General features: G+C 35.4%; 1 protein-coding gene across 4 annotated transcripts in view; it reads right to left on the reverse strand.

Annotated features, from left to right (window-relative positions):
* FOXN2 (forkhead box N2) overlaps nt 1–21,631 on the reverse strand; it is a 63,602-nt gene that overhangs the window by 4,955 nt on the left and 37,016 nt on the right. For all 4 annotated transcript variants that reach the window (XM_027622635.2, XM_027622634.2, XM_027622636.2 and 1 more), the window contains exons 3-5: nt 12,788–12,912; nt 10,326–10,390; nt 1,968–2,036 (exon numbers count right to left, since the gene is read on the reverse strand). In XM_027622635.2, coding sequence (XP_027478436.1) covers nt 1,968–2,036; nt 10,326–10,390; nt 12,788–12,912 — 259 coding nt within the window. The remainder of the gene's footprint in view (nt 1–1,967; nt 2,037–10,325; nt 10,391–12,787; nt 12,913–21,631) is intronic.

The following is a 21,631-nucleotide window of genomic DNA, read 5'->3' on the forward strand; positions in this document are numbered from 1 at the left end:
GTACAACATAGTGATTTGATAATTCTATATACATTATGTAATGCTCACCTTGTGTAGTCACCATATAAAGTTATTACAATATTATTGACTATATTCCCTATGCTGTACTTTTTAACTCCCTGTGATTTATTTTTTAACTGGAAATTTGTAACCTCTTAATTGCCTGCACTTATTTCACTCACCCCCCACCCTCCTTCCCCCTGGCAACCACCAGTTTGTTCTCTGTATTTGTAAGTCTGTTTGTTTGTTTTTTTAAGATTTTACTTATTTATTTGACAGAGAGAGCACACGTGTGCCATGTGCACAAACGGGGAGCGGCAGGCAGAGGGAGAAGCAGGCCCTAGGACTCTGGGATCATGACCTGAGCCAAAGGCAGATGCTTAACTGACTGAGCCACCCAGGTGTCTGTTTTTGTTTTTTTTTTTTCCTAAGATTTTTATTTATTTGACAGAGAGAGAACAAGTGAGGAGAGGGGCAGATGGGGAGGGAGAGGGACAAGCACACTCCACACTGAACATGGAGCCTCATCTCAGGGCTCCATCTCACGACCCTGAGATCATGACCTGAGCCAAAATCAAGAGCCAGGCACTTAACAGACTGAGCCATCCAGGCATCCATTTGTTTTTGGTTTGTTCATTTGTTTTGCTTTTTAGATTCCATATGAGTGAAATCATACAGAATTTGTCTTTCTCTGGCTTATTTCACTTAGCATAAAACTCTCTAGGTCCATTTATGTTGTCAAGAATGTCAAGATTTCATTCTTTTTTTATGGCGGAGTAATATTCCATTGTGTATATATATCACATCTTCATCCACTCATCTACTGATGGACAGAGGTTGTTTGCTTCCACATCTTGGCTATGCAAATAATGCTGCAATAAACACAGGGGTGCATGTATCTTTTCGAATTAAGTGTCTTTCTTTTCCTCAGGTAAATATCCAGAGGTAGAATTACAGGATGGTATGGTATGGTACTTCTATTTTTAGTTTATTGAGGAACCTCCATACTGTTTTTCATAGTGGCTGCACCAATTCGCATTCCCACCAACAGCAGGTTCCCTTTTCTCTACATTCTCATCAACACTTGTCATTTCTTGTCTTTCTGATACTAGACATTCTGACTGGCATGAGATCTCACTGAGGTTTTGCTTTGCATTTGTAGCTGGTATTTTCAAATTGTGTTCCAAAATGGTTGTACTAATTTACATCTTACAGTGTATGACAATATCCAGTTCCCACAATTAACACCTAATATTATCAATCATTTTAATTTTTCATAATCTCATGGACAAAAAAGGTAGTATCTCAATATTGTTTCATTTTGCATTTCCGTCTTCTAGAGAAGTTGCCTATCTTTTCAAATGTGTATTGTCCACTTTATTTCCTTCCCTGAGACCCACTAATTCATATATTTTCTTGGCTTTTCTGAACATTTTTCTTATTTCTTACTTGTAGCGTCCTTTTATATACATATACTCAATATTAGCCATTTGTTATATACATAGTAAAAAAATGTTCTCCTTGTGTGACTTTTCTTACATATATTTTTTGTTGTCAGAACTACAAAATGTTGATGTTTAATTAAATTTACCTATGTTTTCTTTTATGGATTTTGCAGTTTGTATCTGAAGGGTTTTCCAATTCCAAGGTTATAAATATACTTTCCTGTATTTTCTTATTTATGGCTTTCATTTTTACTTTTAAATTCTCAACCTTAATTTCTATACATGCTATTATTTCTTTGTTTCTTGGTCCATGTAAAATATCTATCACAGTATTAACTTCAATCTCATAACTGCTCACATATATTAATGGAAATATAATAAAATAGAAACTAAGTAATTCAAAAGAAAACACACTTAGAAAAAACAATTTTGCCTATAATATTTAAATATTTTGCATTCTAAATTACATTTCATAAAGCACTCACAAAAATGTATTTTAGGAAGAATGGGATGATTGCTTACATTCTAAAATGCCTTGTTCTATAGAAGTATTTAAAAGCATCATTGCAGTGGCAGCATCAATATCAGATTCTGAAAAAGGAAAAGAGTAACAATATTAATGTTCTTTATAAAAGAGAGGCTATTATAAGTATTTGCAAAGGTAACCAACGTTAAGAGTTGGTGTATATTCTTTTACTTAAATACATACACACACACATTAAACAAAATGAGACACATTATTCTGCAATCTGTTTTGGTTCACTTAAAATTATGAACAGTTTTGTAGATAGTATCGAATAAAGGAGAATTGAGAAGTACTGTAGATAATAAAATTTCTTATGATTTTCTTAATATCTAGCTTACTTTACTGTAAGAAGACAGTATGTTATTCATAAAGCATACAAAATATGTGTTCATCAACTGTGTATATCACTAAGGCTTCCAGTTAACAGTAGACTATTAGTAGTTAAGTTTTTGGGGAATCAAGTTATACATGGATATTTTTTAACTGCATAGGGGAAGGAAGCAGGGGTCAGCACCCCTAACCCCGGCATTGTTCAGGGGTCAACTGTAATTAACTAAAAATGTACACTAAGGCATTACTACTTTTTAGCATTTTTACCTTAAAAAAAAAGATTTATTTATCTGAGAGAGAATGAGAGAGACAGAAAGAGAGAGGGAGATAGCGCAAGCAGGGAGAGGGCCAGAGGGAGCAAATATTGAAGCGGACTCCCATGACCCATGAAATCAGGACCTGAGCCAAAACCAAGAGTTGGACACCCAACCAACTGAGCCACTCAGGCGCCCCTACCCTAGGCATTTAAAAAATATCTTTATCTGTGCATATCTGCAGTTATGAAGTACTTCATTAATTACATACTAGTTACAGGAGTTAAAAATATGTGTATTTGGTCAGTCTAGATCATGTGAATTTACAGATGCTAAATAAATAATAATTGCTGGCACAAAAGTATTAGTAATGTTTTTAATCATAATTATATATGAGCCCACAAGTACTATAGCCTTCATAGGAGGTCAAACATAATTATGGATATTCCAGAAGGAAAATGAGCTTCAAAAGGATGGTAAAATCAGCAGGTTCTACTCCAGATAAAGTCATTATGCTCTCATATCTACTTTTCTGCTAGAAGTTCTTCTCCATCTTGGTGATCTATTATTCTGAATAACTGTAATTAAATAAAAGTAATATGGTATAATCTAATGTGAAGGAAAAGTTAGAAAATATTTAGAAATTTTAGGGGTGCCTGGGTGGCTCGGTTGTTAAGCATCTGCCTTCGGCTCAGGTCATGATCCCAGGGTCCTGGGATCGAGCCCCGCTTCGGGCTCCCTGCTCAGCGGGAAGCCTGCTTCTCCCTCTCCCATTCCCCCTGCTTGTGTTCCCTCTTTCGCTGTGTCTCTCTCTGTCAAATAAATAAAATCTTAAAAAAAAAAAAGAAAAAAATATTTAGAAATTTTAGATTACAAAGGATGTTTAAAATAAGATTCAGATATGAAACTTCCCATTTCTATCTCAAAGCTAGAAAATTATTACCCTGTTTCCCATTTTATTTGTAATACCTAATTATAAAGTTATTTTAGATAATAAGGCCATAAAGATATTGACTTGTTTTCTCCCCAACTTGACCATAAACTCTGTGAAGACAGAAAGTTACTGACTTTACCAAACAGACGTAAGTAAATCAGAAGATGGTTGTTATGAAAGAGCATATCATACTACAACTCTTTCCCCTTCAATAAACTGTGACCTTGTGAAACAAGAGTCTCTATGAATGCCTTCCCAATTAAGATAGGAACCGGTCTTATCCCCTATGTTCCACAATGCCTGGAACAATAGTAGGTCCTAAATAAATGTGTCAATAATAAAGTATATGATCTCTTTGCCCTCCTTTCCTTAGATCAAGCTAATTATCACCAAATTACTAACGTTGGGTATCAATGGGCTTGGCATGTTCTGAGTATTTTTTTTTAAAGATTTTATTTATTTATTCATGAAAGACAGAGAGAGAGAGAGAGAGAGAGAGGCTGAGGGAGAAGCAGGCTCCCAAGGAGCAGGGAGCCCGACGTGGGACTCGATCCCAGGACCCCGGGATCATGACCTGAGCCGAAGGCAGACGCTTAACCATCTGAGCCACCCAGGCGCCCTGAGTATTATTAATTCATCTAATCCTCACAACTTTATGATGTGGGTACTATTAGTATTTCCATCTTAACAATGAAAAAAACAGACACAGACAGGTCTCTGGGGGGCGGGGTGGAACTTGAACTTCTCAGTAGTCTACTTCCAGAACCTAGGCCTTCTATTTGTACTCTATCAATCATCACTAAGTACCCATGACTAAAGTAGGAAATTCTGCAGGATTTACAGAATATACTGTAAATTCTCTATTCTGTTATTCACTCAATAAAATGAGTACCCTGTTATGAGCCAGACATCATTCCAGGCTGTGGGAATATAGCAAAAAACAAAACAGGAAAACCCCTACCCTCTCAGAACACAAAGGAATAATTAAAACACAGTATGTCACAAGGTGACAAACATGAGGGAGAGAAACTAAGTGTAAAGGGGGATAGAGAGTGTTGGGAAGGGTGACTGCACTTTAAATACAGAGGTTAGAGAAGGCTTCAAGAAGAAGCAAGCGTTGAGCAAAGATTCAGGGAGATGAGAAAAAGAAGATATCCGAAGGAAAAGTATTTCAAGGCAGAAAGAACAGTAAGTAAAAAGAGTATGAATCAGTGTTTCTCATGTCATAGCCAAGAAAAGATCTCTCCAGTTCTAGTCTTTTAGAATGAGACCTGACTATAATTTGATAGAGTTCAGTATTCTAACATGTCTTTGAAGAAGAAAAGGTTCAGACTCTAGCCCATATTGTATCTCTGTGTGAACTGGAAAAAAGCAAGTCAGCCTCCAGGTGAATGCTTCCCTGTACGAAGGCACACAGCTTGAAGACTGGAGCGTGGGCTGAATTTCAGACCCCACTCACTGCCTCAGCCAAGTGGCCCTGTGCAGGACAAATCTTGCATGGCATTATGCAAAAGCCCTGACAGACAGTTTCCTGTTCCATAAAATAATTTTTCTTTTAATAAAAGAAGGTCTACCTTGTTTCCAATTTCATTAAAAAAAAAAAAGGAGGTGATGGTGAGGGAGAATCTAACACTGAAAGCATAATGAGGAAAAACTTTCAGAAAATTTATAATCTTATAAATGAAGTACCTATACAATCTTATCAAAAAAGTTAGTGTATCTCTAGCTTAACTTCCTATAGTAAACTTTCATTAGAATTCAAGGAGTCATATTTCTTAAAAACAATACCTAAAACTAAAGAAAATTGGTGAGGCTTACCCTGACAACATAAGAAAGATGCATGGACACTTCTCTTCTTAGTTTCCAAATATTTAAAATGATAAAATTAGATACTATTTTTGTAACAGTAGAAGGGCAGGAAAAGTATACCTTAAACACATTTATTTCTTGTATAGATTTATTATAACCAAATTGATTTGAATTCTCCCACATGAAGTTAACTTTATGAAACTGAAAACCTCCCTGCAAAAGAATTTTATCTATATGTAATTTGTTTGGTTTCAAATATTTTAGGTATGCTTCCCATGATGCCTTGTCAATTAGCTCTAGAAAAATGTCTAACTGCAAGAGAAATGATCCCACTCAGTAATCAAGAATACCTGATTACCAATGATTTGACCAAGGTACAATCTTGAACTTCTTAGAACAAATACAACAGAAACTCTGTGTAGACTTTACAAACAATTTTTATTTAGAGTACCCAATCTGTTTTAGTATTAAAATTAAACTGAAGACTTACTTGTTTATTGTCACACCTGAAGACACTTCATGTTATTTTTTCACTGATAATACTTTAGCTCTTTAAAATGTAGCTGTGTTTTTAAAAACATACTATTAGCTAGGTAACCACTATATCCAGTTCATAAAGAATAAAAATTTTGTTCTTTTATAAAGTCTTTCGTATATATTTTCTCTGACACTATTTAGTTTAAGCAAATAATTCACTTCTAGTTGAAAGTCATTTGTCATTAAGAGTCATGAGATCCACCCAAATAGTGATTAAAAAAACCCACTTAGTTCAGTCATATTATTTCTCTTTTTTTCCTTCATAGTTCTGACTGGAGTTCAAAACATGCTACTGATTTAATAATTGATTCAAATAAATTTCTGTCATAAGTGTTAATTTGTATGTCCTGGTTTATATTTCCTTAGCCTTGATGCTGGGAAATCACTAACAATAATTGAGAAAAAAATTCTAAGACACTAGGTTCAGCTATGTGAAACTGAGAGTTATGACACAAACTGACACATTTGTTATCTGATTCTCAATCCATTTGCTTAAGGAATGATATGAGAACCATAGAGGTATAATTTAAATTGTTATAAGCTCAGTAATAACTATAAGGACTTATTACATCTATCAAAGCTAACATACACATTTACAGAGCATCCAAACACAGAAGCTGTCTCTTGTGATTCTCTAATAGAGGAGAGCAATTTTGATAAACTGCCAATACTTTAAGCTGCTTGGACCACTGGTTTAGTTTCATTTCTATTAAGATACAAATTATGCTAATTTGGAATCTTAAATTTGAACCTAGATTTGCACTTAGCCCCTAACATCATCATTAACTGTCCTAAAGTTTATATTTGCTTGTAGTATACTAGTGCTTCAGTATAAATACTGTAATTCAGTAACTAGAATGTGAGTTCCATTTTTGTCATTTTGTTCACTGATGTATCCTTGTGCCTAGCACACAAGTATGTTCAATAAATATTTCTTAAGCAGATGAATTTATTCTAAATCTATACCAAACCAAAATATTGACAAAAAAGATTTTGTTTTGCTATCTCAGTATGAGATTCCTGTGCCTCCTGCCCTCTGTTATACAATACTGTAACATATATATTGGCACAGAAAGTTAGTCATTGTAAGGTGAGCAAGAGAGACAACTACAGTTTAAAACTGCTGCACCTACTTTGGGTGATAGTGACTATTTCTGGAATTTCTCCGCCTAAATAAGGTCTCCTATTGCTCTTATTGTGTTTGAAGGTAGCTCTATTATAATGATTAGTAAAGATGATTCTATGAAGTGACAGATGAATCTAATACTGGATTCTAATACTGGAACTCAATGACACCTAAGTGACCTTAATAAAACACAGAACTGACAATGTTGCCTCATTCTTTAAAGCCCTTCAGCAGCTCCCTCAATGCCTCATACCTAGCAGGAGTGCAGGTTCTGAAGTCAGAGTTTCTGAGTTCCTTGTATGCCTTTTACTAGTGATGTGGCCATGAGAAAGTTACTTAATCTCTCCAAATTTCAGTTTCCTTATTAGGTAAGAATACCTCAAAGAGTTGTAAGTATTAAATGAGATAATGCACTTACAGCACCATAGTAAGGAACTCAACGCTAATGTTATAATTATAGGAGTTCAAACTCATTACACTAAATAAGTTCTCCTTGATTTGGCTAATGCTCGCTTAAACTTCTTCATTTGGCTTGCCCATACTAAATGATCACATCTACAGCTACTGGACCAAGGCTGCCGAATCCTCTTCTATAATCCTAGGCTTCAGCCATACTCATTGGCCTGCAGTTCCTAGCAGATACCCTCCAACAAGGTCAAGTATTTCTCCAACTTCTGAGGTCCAGCTCAAGCACCACTTTCTTTTCTAAGGGGACTTTTCTGATCTACCTCTAAGCTTACTTTGCCACTTACTTCCTTTTTCCCCAATGTACTCTGCATAATCTTCTCAACCTTCTTCAATTAAACTGTACAGTTTTTGAGAGCAGGTCCTGGATCTCTTTCATCTCTGCATATCCCAAAGCACCCATACATGACTTGGCACTATGTGGGAATTCAACAATTACTTGTAGAATAAACAGTTGAATGTTTAGTCCATTTAGTGCTGTGTTTTTTTCAAACTTTTCTCTAGAAATAATATCGAGAGAAGAAAAAGCAAATTTCCTCATAAGTCAATCAACAGGCCCTAAAGCAACCTGATTTAAATATAAATTTTCTTAGGTTTTTGTGTGGTCTTATGTTTTCCTCTAAAACTCATAAGAACTGTATATTCTATTCCAAGACAGGCCTGCATTTATTTTAACCTGGAACTCCAAAGCCCCTTGCCATCAAGCCTAAGACTCACCAGTACAGAGATGGAGGGAAGTAAGCTATTAGCAGCACTGGAGAGATGATGCACCATATGTCTACGTCATTAGACGAAGGAGAAGTGCTAAGCTCTAGTTATGAAAAACTGCGGCTAAAACTAGCAGGAGAGGGGCGCCTGGGTGGCTGAGTCAGTTAAGCATCTGCCTTTGGCTCAGATCTTGATCCTGGAGTCCCAGGATCAAGCCCCATGTCATGCTCCCTGCTCTGCAGGGGGTTGGCTTCTCCCTCTCCCTCTGCCCTACCCCCTGCAGCTTGCTCACTCTCTCTCAAATAAATAAATAAAATCTTTAAAAAAAAGTAAAACTAGCAGGAGAAGATTGTACAAGTGTCTGCTCCCCAAAAGAAGCAGCAGAATTAGGATAGAATGGAGTAAGAGCAAGAAGAGATTCTAAATAAACCCAGAATTCACAAGGAAAATGTTCTCAAAATCTGTGTATGAGCTGAGCCTGAAAGACTAAAGGTCAGAACTTATTGGGATAATAACAATATGCAGTTTCTGCAATGCCTAAATGCAAAGAGAAACCACATCTATCCATGTAGGAAGGAGAAAATGGATACTTGCATTACGTTAAGCCAGAACATTATCTGAACATACCCTCAATCCACTTAACTTCTTTGCAGAATTCTCTTCAGCTTTTTCACACCCTTTCCCTCCCTCATTTTTACAGACCATCATCACACTGCTTCCTAGCCTTGGCTTAGTGTAGTTTCAAAGAGCCAAAATGTGTCTGATACACAGAAAAGACTTCTGGTCTGCAGATTTCTGTTTTTAAAAGTCACAGAAATGTTTCTAGGCCTGAAAGCAACAATGCTAGAAAACCTTATGTTAATACATCACTAATTTATAATATTAACTATGAGTAGGGGGCAAAAACTACTAATTCAGAATTTTTATGTACTTTAGAAAAGTCATCTACAGAATTCTGAAAGTCATAACTTGCTGTCTTCTTAAAGTTCTTTACACTAAACCTATAAAAGAAATATTCTAAACTATATTCTAATCCAAACTTTCTCTGAAGAGGGCCAATAAGTATTTTAGGTTTTGCCAGAGAAGAGGCATAACTAAGGATACAATACAGAGATCTCTGTTGCAACTACCTAACTCTGTTCTTATAGTGAATTTTCACATGCCTTGAAATATTATTTTTATTATTTTTCAACTATTTATAAATATAAACTCACGGGCCACATAAAAACACATGGCAGGCCAGATATGGCCCAAGGCCTAGTTTGCCAATCTCTATTCTAGTCTAAGACTTGAAAAGTGAACTCTGTACTGACAGTATTACTAAGAAATATTTTCCTATTTTCAAGGAGAAATACACATAAAAGGAAATGAAAAAAAGGGATATACAACAATATACACAGTATGAGCCTAACATTTGGAGAAAAACTGTGTGTGTGTGTGTATGCATGCAGACACATCTACTCATGTGTAAGGTGTAAAAAGAACCAAAGTAATTAAAACAAAATGTTGACGATAATAAAGAATAAGTTTTAGGTTTTTTTTTTATTTAAATTCAAGTTAGTTAACATACAGTGTATCATTAATTTCAGGTTAGAATTTAGTGATTCATCACTTACATTTAACACCCAGTGCTCATCATATCAAGTGCACTCCTTAATATCCATCACTCCATTTCCCCAACCCCCACCTAACCTCCCCTCCAGCAACCCTCAGTTTGTTCTCTATAGCTAGGAGTCATTTAGGGTTTGTCTCGCTCTCTTTATCCTATTTTATTTTTCCATCCCTTCCCCTATGTTCATCAGTTTTGTTTCTTTTCTTTTTTCTTTTTTAAAGATTTTATATATTTATTTGACAGAGAGATAGAGAGAGAGCACAAGTAGGCAGAGAGGCAGGCAGAGGGATAGGGAGAAGCAGACTCTCCACTGAGCAGGGAGCCCGATGTGGGGCTTGATGCCAGGACCCTGGGATCATGACCTGAGCCAAAGGCAGCCGCTTAACCGACTGAGCCACCCAGGCGCCCCATCAGTTTTGTTTCTTAAAATTTAGTTTCTTTTTATAAATGTTTTTATTTTCCGAATCTTCTACAATGAACATGTAATACTTCTATAATTAGAAAAAAATTAAATAAACAAAAAATCCTGATATTTGACCTGAGCTGTTATGATTTAAAATAATGTTCTTACACACATACCTTTGAGGGTTCGCACCTGGTTTTGCTTGAGTACAGAGCTTAAGAAATGAGGTGATAAAGAGCCACTGAAAAATAAAGGTAAGATAAATATGCTTATAAAAACCTTCATTTCACTTTTTATAGAACTTAGTCACAAATACAACTAATTTATACAATAAAAAACACAAACTATTTTTACCTTGTTTTCTTTGCTAATACTATTCAGTTTAGAAGAGTCTGCCAAAGCAGAAAGAGCATTAGATCCAAGATTAAATCACAACTATTTGGACGTTCTTAGGCAAAATAATTAATTTCTTAGTTTCTTCATCTGTAAAATAGGAATAATTAAACCTCCCACATAGGGCTGCTGTGATGAATAATAATAATGCATTTAAAATGCCTGTAACAATAGACAATACATAATAGTTACTATTTGGTTTTGTATTGGATGCTTAAGTTTGATATGATATTCATATAGGTGTTACCACAGAAATGAAAGCGTTTATTGAAACAAATGTGTGAAGAGAACTATATGGTAATGATGCAAAACAGATAAGTTCCTGATTTTATTAAGAAATATTAATATCAAATTAAACTTGCTACAGTCATAAAGAGATTAGGAGTCCTGGCTTTTTTTTTTTTTTTTAAAGATCTTATTTTTAAGCAATCTCTACACCCAGCATGGGGCCTGAATTTACAACCCCAAGATCAAGAGTTACATGCTCTTTTGACTGAGCCAGCCAGCATCCCAGTTTTGGCTTTTTTTTTTTTAATTCCAAATATTAAATCATTTTTGGGACACACTACTTCTGTTCTTTGGAATTTGTGATACCATAAAAAAATCTGTTTTGCTAACTAAATTGTAAGTCTATTTCTCATTCATAGTTTTACATATACTATATTTCATTTTTTTCTCAACTTACCAATTATGATATGAAAAGGCTACACAAAGATCTATTAGATGGGACCATCATTTGCCAAACAATGAAAAAGAGAAAATGTTTCTAAAAATATTAAGGTAATGTTTTAAAGTGAAAAATTATCTTTATGCTGTCATTTATCTGTTTTTAAACCACAAAATCATTTTTATTTAACATATGATAAAGCTAAAAGATAAAAATCATGAAAATGCAACCCATCAAAGGCACAGTGAAGTGCATATTTGATGGTATACAACAGTGTCAATTCTCTCATTTAATCTTGAATTTAAAAAAAGCATAGCTAAATAAAACACATAAATGACCATAAACAGAACTTACCATTAGTTTCTAAATTGTTTTTTTTTTAAACTAGGATACCTCATAAGCACCAACATTAACTGATAAAGAAGATACCAAGTCCCAAACAATGAGGATATAAACTCTGATAACTTTTCTAGGTTTCATTTCATAAAGATAAACCACTCAATCGTTCTTGTGACAATAATCCTTCCAATCTTCTAGTAAACAAGCTTAAAATCTCAGTGAGAAGATATATATTACTAATTTCAACTTTAGCCTTACTAATATTTTATTGTATTTCAGCTACAACCACTCCACTTAAAGTTATTTAATAATAATTTAAGAAATTAAACATTGTATGAAAATATTGATAATTGTTGCAGCTGAAGAAGTTCATTATAGTTTTCTCCCTCCTTTTGTGTATGTTTGAAATTCTCCATCTAGCATTTTATTAAAAAGCTTTTTAAAATTTTCCAAAAAACAAATTAGCCATGATAAGGCCACCCTCAAAAGTATCTCAACAAAATCTGGCATTTTCAATTCAAACAAATGTACACAATAGGATTAAAAAAAAAATTCTGAAGGCTTCTTTAGGAAATGCAAACAAAATCAGATTTGAGGTGTCATATTCAGCTTCGACTTAAAATGGGAAAGCTGTAAGATCCATAAGAGTCACTGAGTTTGAAGACAAGAGCCAAGGAAATACATTACAATTATATTTACCAGCAGAAACAAAATAAAAAAGTCAAAGCATTATTTTGTCAGACATTTTAAAACTTGAGACTGTGAACATAATTTTCAAATATTAAATGTGTTGTGAAAGAAAACCAAACTTAAAATAGAAAAAGATACAACAAATACATCCATAAAAATGTTATAATGACAAACTGTTAAGCATCTTATTTTAAAAAGCTTAAATATACTTTTAATTTCCCATGTCTTTAGTCTGCATTAGTATTGCAGGCAATTAAAACAATTTAAACTTTTTGTACCTGAAATCATTATTATAACTTTCTGTAGGGTTTACTTACACTCAAGAGTGACTGTATTTTACAGAATTTATGTTCTCACCTATCAAATATCCTGTTTCCTAATAACACAAGTTAGACTATAAGTAAAAATGCCTTAGGCTAATGTCTTATCCATAAGTTATTCTCTAGGCAATTAAAAAAAACCCCGAAACCTTACAACTTTGTTAGGTTTTTCCATGTCATACAATGAAATCTTATGTCACCACTGACACTTATATGGAAGATCCTGTACCTTTGTGGAGATGCAGGAGGGGTGTAAAATGTTAATGCTGAGGGAAAAGGTTGCTTCTTCAGTGCCTGCATAAGGTTGGGTTTATACTCTGGATCAACACACCATAAGGAACCTTTTCCATTAACCTAAAATAAAATACACAAGAATTATTAATGTGCAAATTTAAGACATACACAATCAGTACCTGAATGTTTTCACTAAATGTGTGTGGGGGGAAAAAAATCCTACAGTATGCTTTTGAGTACAATGCAAAGGTTGAATTAAGCTTGCTGTAAGTGCATTGTATGGTCAAAAGCCCTGGAGGCAGGCTGCCTGGGTTCTTAGCTCCAGCTCTGCCATTTACCTGTTGTGTGATCTTAGGAAAAATAACCAACTTCTATCTCTCCAGGCCATTACTTCTTCATTTGGAAGGTAGGGATGATAACACTACCTATTTCATAGGGCTGTTATGTGGATTAAATTATGCATAAAGTACTCTGCATGTTGCCCGGCACACAGGGCCACAGGACATGACAATCACTTCATAGTCTGTGAGAATGGTACAATCCCAAGATATACAGTGAACAGCATGGTGGGCTGTACAATGTGGTCCTCCACATGGTAAGATTTAACAAATATAAGCCATTATTGTTACTATTATAGAAAAACCAGAAAGAAAAGGAAAAATTAAGCTTTCTGTGCAGCATTTCCCCAAAAGTGATAAGCAATATGAGATCAGGTGATACAGCAAAAAATTTTTATTTTTTAATGGCATTAACAGTAATGCTTAAGTTCTCATTTAAAGTAAGTTTAAATTTAAAAAGCAAATGATTTCAGGGACTCCTGGGTGGTACAGTCAGTTAAGCAACCAACTCTTGATTTTAGCTTGGGTGTGATCTCAGGGTTGTGGATTGAGTCCAGCACTGGGCTCCACACTCAGCGCAGGTCTGCTTGAGATTCTCTCCCTTTCCCTCTGCCCCTCCCTGTGCTCACGTACGTGCTCTCTCTCTATATGAATAAGCAGAGTCTTTAAAAAAAAAAAACAAAAGCAAATGGTTTCCTGAAAAGCATAGCAAAAGTTTCAAAGAGTGGTAAATCAACAACTGAGGTATGAAAAAGACTCCTGTAAAAGATAACAGAGAGGACGGAAGAATCAGCCCTTCCCTCAAGATGATTAAGTTACAACATTTGAGTGACTTTTAGATAACATGGCAATGAGCACAAACCCAGATTCCATTGAAATAATCAATAGAATCTAAAAATTATGGAATTTTTATGATTACTGGAAACCAGAGAAACCATTAACAAAAGTGCCTGCTAAGTTTCAAATGGGAGGTACCTGAAAGAAGGGCTTGTGTGATCCACAGTTCCCTCAATATGAAGGAACAGCTCAGAGGAAGGTAAGTGGACAAGATATATGAAAAACGTCACTAATATTATCTAACATGCAGGGAAGAAGGCCAGGCTATGAGATAATTCCTTCAAACAGGTTTGAAAAATGCTGTACATTTTACTTCCCTTTCTTAGAAGGTCACACTACATACCAGCAGGTTAAGGGATCTAAATAGTCTTGCTATCATTATACTTGTTTTATATGGTTTCCTAAAGTTACCTGACACAGAACCTCCTTCTCCCAGGTAGTATTTGAGGAATTTAGTGTTCTGTGGAACACTTATGAGAAAAACTGATGTAATTAATTCTTGTAGAATATAATTTCCAAATATTAATGGAAATAACTACATTGATCAGGCCAGGAGGAAAAATAAATTCCCTCTTAAAGTTCACAATTTTAAGACTGCAGTACAAAAAAAAAATATTAACAATCCCAACAACAAAATTCTGACCACTTGGAAATTTATAATACTCTTAGATTAAAAAGATATCCAAACCACAATTACAGACTATCTAGTAAATAAAGGGTATAAACACAGTTATATGAAAACTAAGAGAACGTGGCCAAAGGCAAATTTATATCCACTTTCATTCATTTTTTTAAAAAGATTTTATTTATTTATTTGACAGAGAGAGAGAGAGAGAGAGAGAGAGAGCATGAGCACAAGCAGGGGGAGCAGGAGAGGGAGAAACAGGCTCCCCGCTGAGCAGGGAGCCCTATGCGGGCTCCATCCCGGGACCCTGGGATCATGACTTGAGTTGAAGGCAGCCGTTTAACCAATTGAGCCACCCAGGTGCCCCTCATTCATTTTTTTAAAAAGACTATTTATTTGAGAGAGCGTATATGCACATGAGGTGGAGGGACAGAGGGCAAGAGAACCTCAAGCAGACTCCACACTGGGCATGGAGCCCTACTCTTAGCTCAATCTTACGACCCTGAGACCTTGACCTGAGATGAAACCAAGAATCAGACACTTAACCAACTGAGCCACCCAGGTGCCCCTATCCACTTTCATTCCTTTTTTTTTTTTTTTAAGATTTTTATTTATTTTTTGACAGAGAGAGAGACAGCGAGAGAGGGAACACAAGCAGGGGGAGTGGGAGAGGGAGAAGCAGGCTTCCCTGCTGAGCAAGGAGCCCAATGTGGGGCTTGATCCCAGGACGCTGGGATCATGACCTCAGCCGAAGGCAGACCCTGAACGACTGAGCCACCCAGGCGCCCTATCCTCTTTCATTCTTAAACAACAATTGAAATATCTGAAATAAGCTTTTATCATATCTGGAGAAGGGGGGGGAGAGAAAATTACATGTTATATAATATAAATATATTATATGAAAATTGATAAATTGTTAAACTAGAAATCAGGGAAAGAATGGAACTGATAAATCAAGAGAGTATTCTAAAAAACCGTCAATATGCTACACACCCTAGTTGAGGTAGTCAAAGGAAATAACTGAAGAACTTTAGAAGCTGTGATTGTTTATCTATCACCTGCTAACTCTTCCTTCAGGATAAATCTCTTCTACTTCCTTAGCTGAACATCCCTAACTGCACATCTTGAACAGAAGCTGGACTACAAGTATATCCTTACACATGTACCACATCCATAGTCTACATACAGAACTCCACAGCCATGCAAGAAGGAGATATACAAATTCAATCTCATCTCACTTCCCCAGAGCTAAACACTACTTGTACAGTGGTTAAGAGTGTGAACCTTGGAGCCATTTTGTCTCCTTGGGAATCCTGACTCTGTCACTTAAGAGCTGTGTAATCTTCAGAAAAATGTGTATGTTTCCTGTATATTAGTATGCTCAAAATAGAACTATATAAAAAATAGTACCTACTTCACTTTAAGAATTACTGAATTAAAAGAGTTAATTCACATAAAGTGCTTAGAACACTGACAGACAATAAGCACTCAACAAACATTGGCTACTGCTGTTGATATATGTTCATTTTCTTTGTAGTTTCAAAAATTGTTCCTGTTTCCTCCAGTCTAATAGCATGCAAATTTGTTTTTCTGTTTCTATTACACCAGATATTGGCATTACATTAACAAATATTTTTGAAGATTTTTTTCTTTTTCTCTAGAAATACTGAAAACCGACTATAAGGTATAACCTTCCCCCTCTCCCACCACGTGATGTACAAAACTTCCTCAGAACTCATAAGATTAGTGAGATTCAAACTGGTAATTTTTGTTTTTATATTACACCTTTTCTATTTAAAAAACCCTTTCTTAAAATCTGAATTACACTTCACAATTACATTAAGAATTACTTGGACAACAATAAAATTTATGTGTGTTCTATTCCCCTGGTTCCTTTTTGTTTATATAAAATCCTCTATGATGGGGCGCCTGGGTGGCTCAATTGTTAAGCGTCTGCCTTCGACTCAGGTCATGATCGAGCCCTGCATTGGGCTCCCGGCTCTGCTGGAAGCCTGCTTCTCCCTCTCCCATTCCCTCTGCTTGCGTTCCCTCTCGCTGTGTGTGTGTGTCTCTCTGTCAAACAAATAAAATCTTAATAAATAAATAAATAAATAAATAAAATCCTACATGATGTAAGCTATTATGATTGCTTAAGATTTAACGTGATGAATTCCAGAATGCTACCATTTCCCAAACTCTTTTTCAAGGTAATATTATTCTATTACTGAGGCTCTTTTATCTTCTGAACATCATGTCATAATTATTACAGCAGAGTGGTATAATGTAAGAACAGTTCCACAGGTATAAAAACTGAGGTCCTAATCATTGCTTATGTTATTGCACAAATCATTTAATCTGTTAAGAGTCAGTGTTCTTATTCATATTTTATTCATAAAATTAAAAAAAAAACAGTCCACTTCACTGAGTTGTGATTAGATTCAAATAAGATAATTCAGGGGCACCTGGGTGGCTCAGTCATTAAGTGTCTGCCTTCGGCTCAGGTCATGATTCCAGGGTCCTGGGATCGAGCCCTGCGTCAGGCTTCTTGCTCAGCAGGGAGCCTGCTTCTCCCTCTCCCTGCCGCTCCCCCTGCTTGTGTGCTCTCTCTCTCTCTCTCTCTGTCAAATAAATAAATAAAATCTTTAAACAAAAAAAAAGGTAATTTATGTGTAAGTGATATAGAGCTGCAAAATAAATGAATACTTATTTCTGGGGGTTATTCTAAAATTGGCATAAAGTTAGAGTTTTTTTTTTTTTTAAGATTTTATTTATTTATTTGACAGAGAGAGCGATCGAGAGAGAGAACACGAGCACGGAGAGAGGCAGAAGGAGAGAGAGAAGCAGACTCCCCATTGAACAGGCAGCCTGATGCAGGGCTCGATCCTGGGACCAATATTATGAACCTGAGCTGAAATCAAGCGCTGGCTGCTGAACCGACTGAGCCACCCAGGTGCCCCAAGTTTTTATGGTTTAACAACAGCATATTCCTACTCCTTTACCTCTAAGAGTGAATCCTGAAAAAAATCAACCATAAGAACAAAACCAATTAATTCTGAGTAAGAGATAAAAGGTAATAAAGAACAAGGAATTAACTAAATTTAAAGGGAAAATAGACCTTGTTTTAGAAAAAGTATGCTATCAATGTAAGCAGTTTTTAACATCCTAGCAACCTAAATGTATAGGAAAAGAAAACCATAGCTGTCATATCATACTGTAATATAGAAAGAAACATATTATACTATTAGGTGAAACTTTTTTCTGGCCTTCAGTAACAAAATATCACATGAACTATATACCAAGTAAGTATCTGAAATTTTGATTTGTTTTTCAAAGGAAGTCAAATTTTACAAATGTATTTTTGGATGAAATTACTTAAATTAGATATGTTTTCAGTCAGTTGGCCCAAGGGATAAATGTGTTTTTTAACGAAAGGGAAATAAAACTTTAAAACATTAGTGCCCACAACATCCTTTGCCCAACCCACTTCAGTTTCATACAGAAAAGATATGTATGAATTATTTTTCATATATTGATTAAGAATTATTTTAACGATTCTAGCCATGTTCTATCTTGGTATTCCCGAGATTACACACTCTTAGAAACTGGTTCAACAGTCTACTTTTTAAAATTCTATCGTGTGAATTACAAATTGTTTTGACCATAGTAGAATTGATATTTCCTTGAAATAGTAAATTGGAAGAACTGGTACTGAAAACCTGCCGTTCAGGACAGTTAAGTATTATCTTGAGTAAGGTCTCCAAATAACAGTCTGGTTATGTTACCATGGCAGCATTTCCTTTCACTGGGTCTGTTCACAAACTATCAGTAACAAGAGATAAAATTATATATTTGCTAACATTATGTTTTAGAGTCTTCAGCAAAGAGGAATTTATTTTAAACTAACTCTCACTTAAAAACCTTGCCCCTTTGTTATTGTGCTTAGATGACAGAACACAAATAATAAAGAGTTTCAGACGTTAAATATTGTTTTAAACTAAATTTGCCTATAACAAAATAAACCTGTGCAATGGAAACAGGAAATATGCACTCTCTCATTTATTTTGCATTTTGGAACTATAAGGCTTCTGGACTTAACTTGGTAGAGAACCACGGAAGGTTTTGAAGAAATAAGGAATATACTAAGAAATGAACTTTAAAAAGATCTTAATGTTGGGGCACCTGGGTGGCTCAGTCGTTAAGCGTCTGCCTTCGGGTCGGGTCATGATCCCGGGGTCCTGGGATCGAGCCCCGCATTAGGCTCCCTGCTCGGCGGGAAGCCTGCTTCTCCCTCTCCCACTCTCTCTGCTTGTGTTCCCTCTCTCACTGTGTCTCCCTCTCTCTCTGTCAAGTAAATAAATAAAATCTTAAAAAAAATAAAAAGAATACCTGAACATCATAACCAGTAAGGCAAATTAAAAAAAAAAAAAAGATCTTAATGTTAGTTATAAAGAATAGTTTGGGAGAAAAGGCAATGTTCACTATTCCTGAGATGTTTTTATGTACTTGCCCTGTACATTTTAATGGTTTCCTCCCCTGATTATCTTTTCTATGGTTTTTTAGAATGACTGAATTAAAAAGAATTTACTAATCAAAAAGGGCATTCATAAGTCCTGTTTATAGTTTAAAGCATGAACTTTTACAGTGGTTGGCATGACTTCTTTTCCTGGGATTTAGCTATTGCAGCGAGTCATCACTATGCAAACGTAAAGACTAAAACTGTACTAAACCAGGCAAAATTTCTAATTTTGTGTTTCCCAGCTCAAGTCAGTGTCTTAGTTTGGCTTTATAAAAATTTAGAGAAGTAGATACAAGACCTGGATGTTTAAATATTTAAAACATGAAACCCAAACCAAAACAAACCAAAAAAAGACCATGTCTAACTTTTATAATTTTTGGGGCGCCGGGGTGGCTCAGTTGTTAAGTGTCTGCCTTCAGCTCAGGTCATGATCCCAGGGTCCTGGGATCGAGCCCCGCATCGGGCTCCCTGCTCTGCGGGAAGCCTGCTTCTCCCTTTCCCACTCCCCCTGCTTGTGTTCCCTCTCTCGCTGTGTCTCTCTGTCAAATAAATAAATAAAATCTTAAAAAAAAAACTTATAATTTTAAAATACCGAGGCAGATAAATACCAAGCTAAAATTTTTAGACCTATCTATTGAGAGTATTAACTATGGTATGGATGATAGGGGGGAAAATCTAATCAGAAGCTATCCAGATGGCTGGGTATCATTATCACTTTGTAGTTTGACCCAGACCTTGCCATCTTGCCATTTTTTTGAGATTATCATCTAGAGATAAGAGATATTCATCAGAAAAGTGCTGGCAAAGCTGCCAAATTCAATTCCAACATTTATTGGATGTAAGTATAACTTACTTGCCTTCTGTAGATTACAAGAGAAGTACTGTTATTCTGAAACACTGATTCCAGAAGTATTTCATAAATTAAAAAAAAAAAAAATCCACAAGCAACCCCAATCCTACCTGAATGTATCACTTTCTGTCCAAACTTCAGACATTTAAGCAGAGTGGCTATTGATTTTTGTGAAGACCATCACCTGCCAGTTTCTTTCCTCCTACCCTGACCTGTTGTAATAGCTTACTAATTTTTATCCCAATATATTACAATTTCTATATTTATCCTCATATTTTTTATTATCTCATAAGATGATTTCTTTCTCTTTATCACACTCTTCCCAGACTCTGGACTGTATGCTTTCTTGTTCGCTAGCTCTCACTTCCTTAACCTCTTTCTTTCTCTGAGCATTCAAAAATGCTCAGGTTAATTATGGAAATAACGCACACATTTAAAAATTAAGGATAAAAACAAATCCCTTTTGATCACTACCACAAATCCAACTATACTGGACATATTATTCTGCAATTTTTATTACAAACAATACCACAGTGGATATATATCTCCTTGTATGCAAGTATGAATCTTACTCTAGGGGAGAAATCAGAATCTAATCCACTAGATCAAAAGATATGTACATTTCTAATTTTAATAATTGTAGCCAAGTTGCCCTCAAAAATGGTTGTACTAATTTACATTCCTATTAGTGGTATGAAAATATTGGTATTATTTCCCCTATCCTTATCTAAATTGGTATTATCAAACATTTAAAATTTTTGCATTCTAATGGGGTACAACTATTTCTGTGGGTTCTTTTAGTTTGTATGTCCCTGATTACTAGTGAGGATAAACATCTCTGCATGCTTATTGGCTATTTGTATTTCCTCCTCTGTTAACTGCCTGTTCATATTCTTATCCATTTTTTAATTAGTTTTCTTTTTCTTACTGAATTAGATTAATTCTTTACACACAGTGGTGTACTGCTCATTATAAACATCTCCTATCAACTTCACATTTAATGACAGAATGCTGGTAGTTTGAAACTGGCCATGATGGAAATATTTATACCTTGAGAATTTACAAAAGCTATATCCCCATCCCAACACAATCCCCACCCCACATATACCAGCACACAATATTTTGAATTCTCATCTGTTGGCTGCTAGTTGTCTCAATCATTTCTTCTTAACCAATCATTTAAGATTTCTGCAACATTTGATACTGTTGCTCATTCACACTTAAATTTACCATCCTTTGCTTCCACTATAATATACTTTTCCTAGATTTTTCTACTGAAAATCAGTGCTGATGACTTCCAAATTTAGAGCTTTAATCCCACATTACCACTACTCCTGTACCATATTTCTAAGTACCTAACAGACAGTTCTCCTTTTATGTCCCACCATAAGCATAAACACAATAGGTCTTAAACTAGAAAATAATTAAGTGATATAATTCAAAATAAAATCCAACAATACATGTTGGAAAGAACATATCCAACATTCCTAAAACTTTCAGTCATCTGAAAGGAAAGTTTGAGGCTGGGGGAATCTGCTTCCAAGATGGCTTATTCACACAACTGTTGATAGAAGGCCACATTTCTTTGATACATAGGCCTCTCCATAAGGCTGCTTAAATGTCCTTATGATATGGCATCTGGCTTCCCCTACAGCTAGTTATCCAAGAGCCCA

Source organism: Zalophus californianus, chromosome 8, assembly GCF_009762305.2.
Source record: "Zalophus californianus isolate mZalCal1 chromosome 8, mZalCal1.pri.v2, whole genome shotgun sequence".
Lineage (NCBI taxonomy): Eukaryota > Metazoa > Chordata > Mammalia > Carnivora > Otariidae > Zalophus > Zalophus californianus.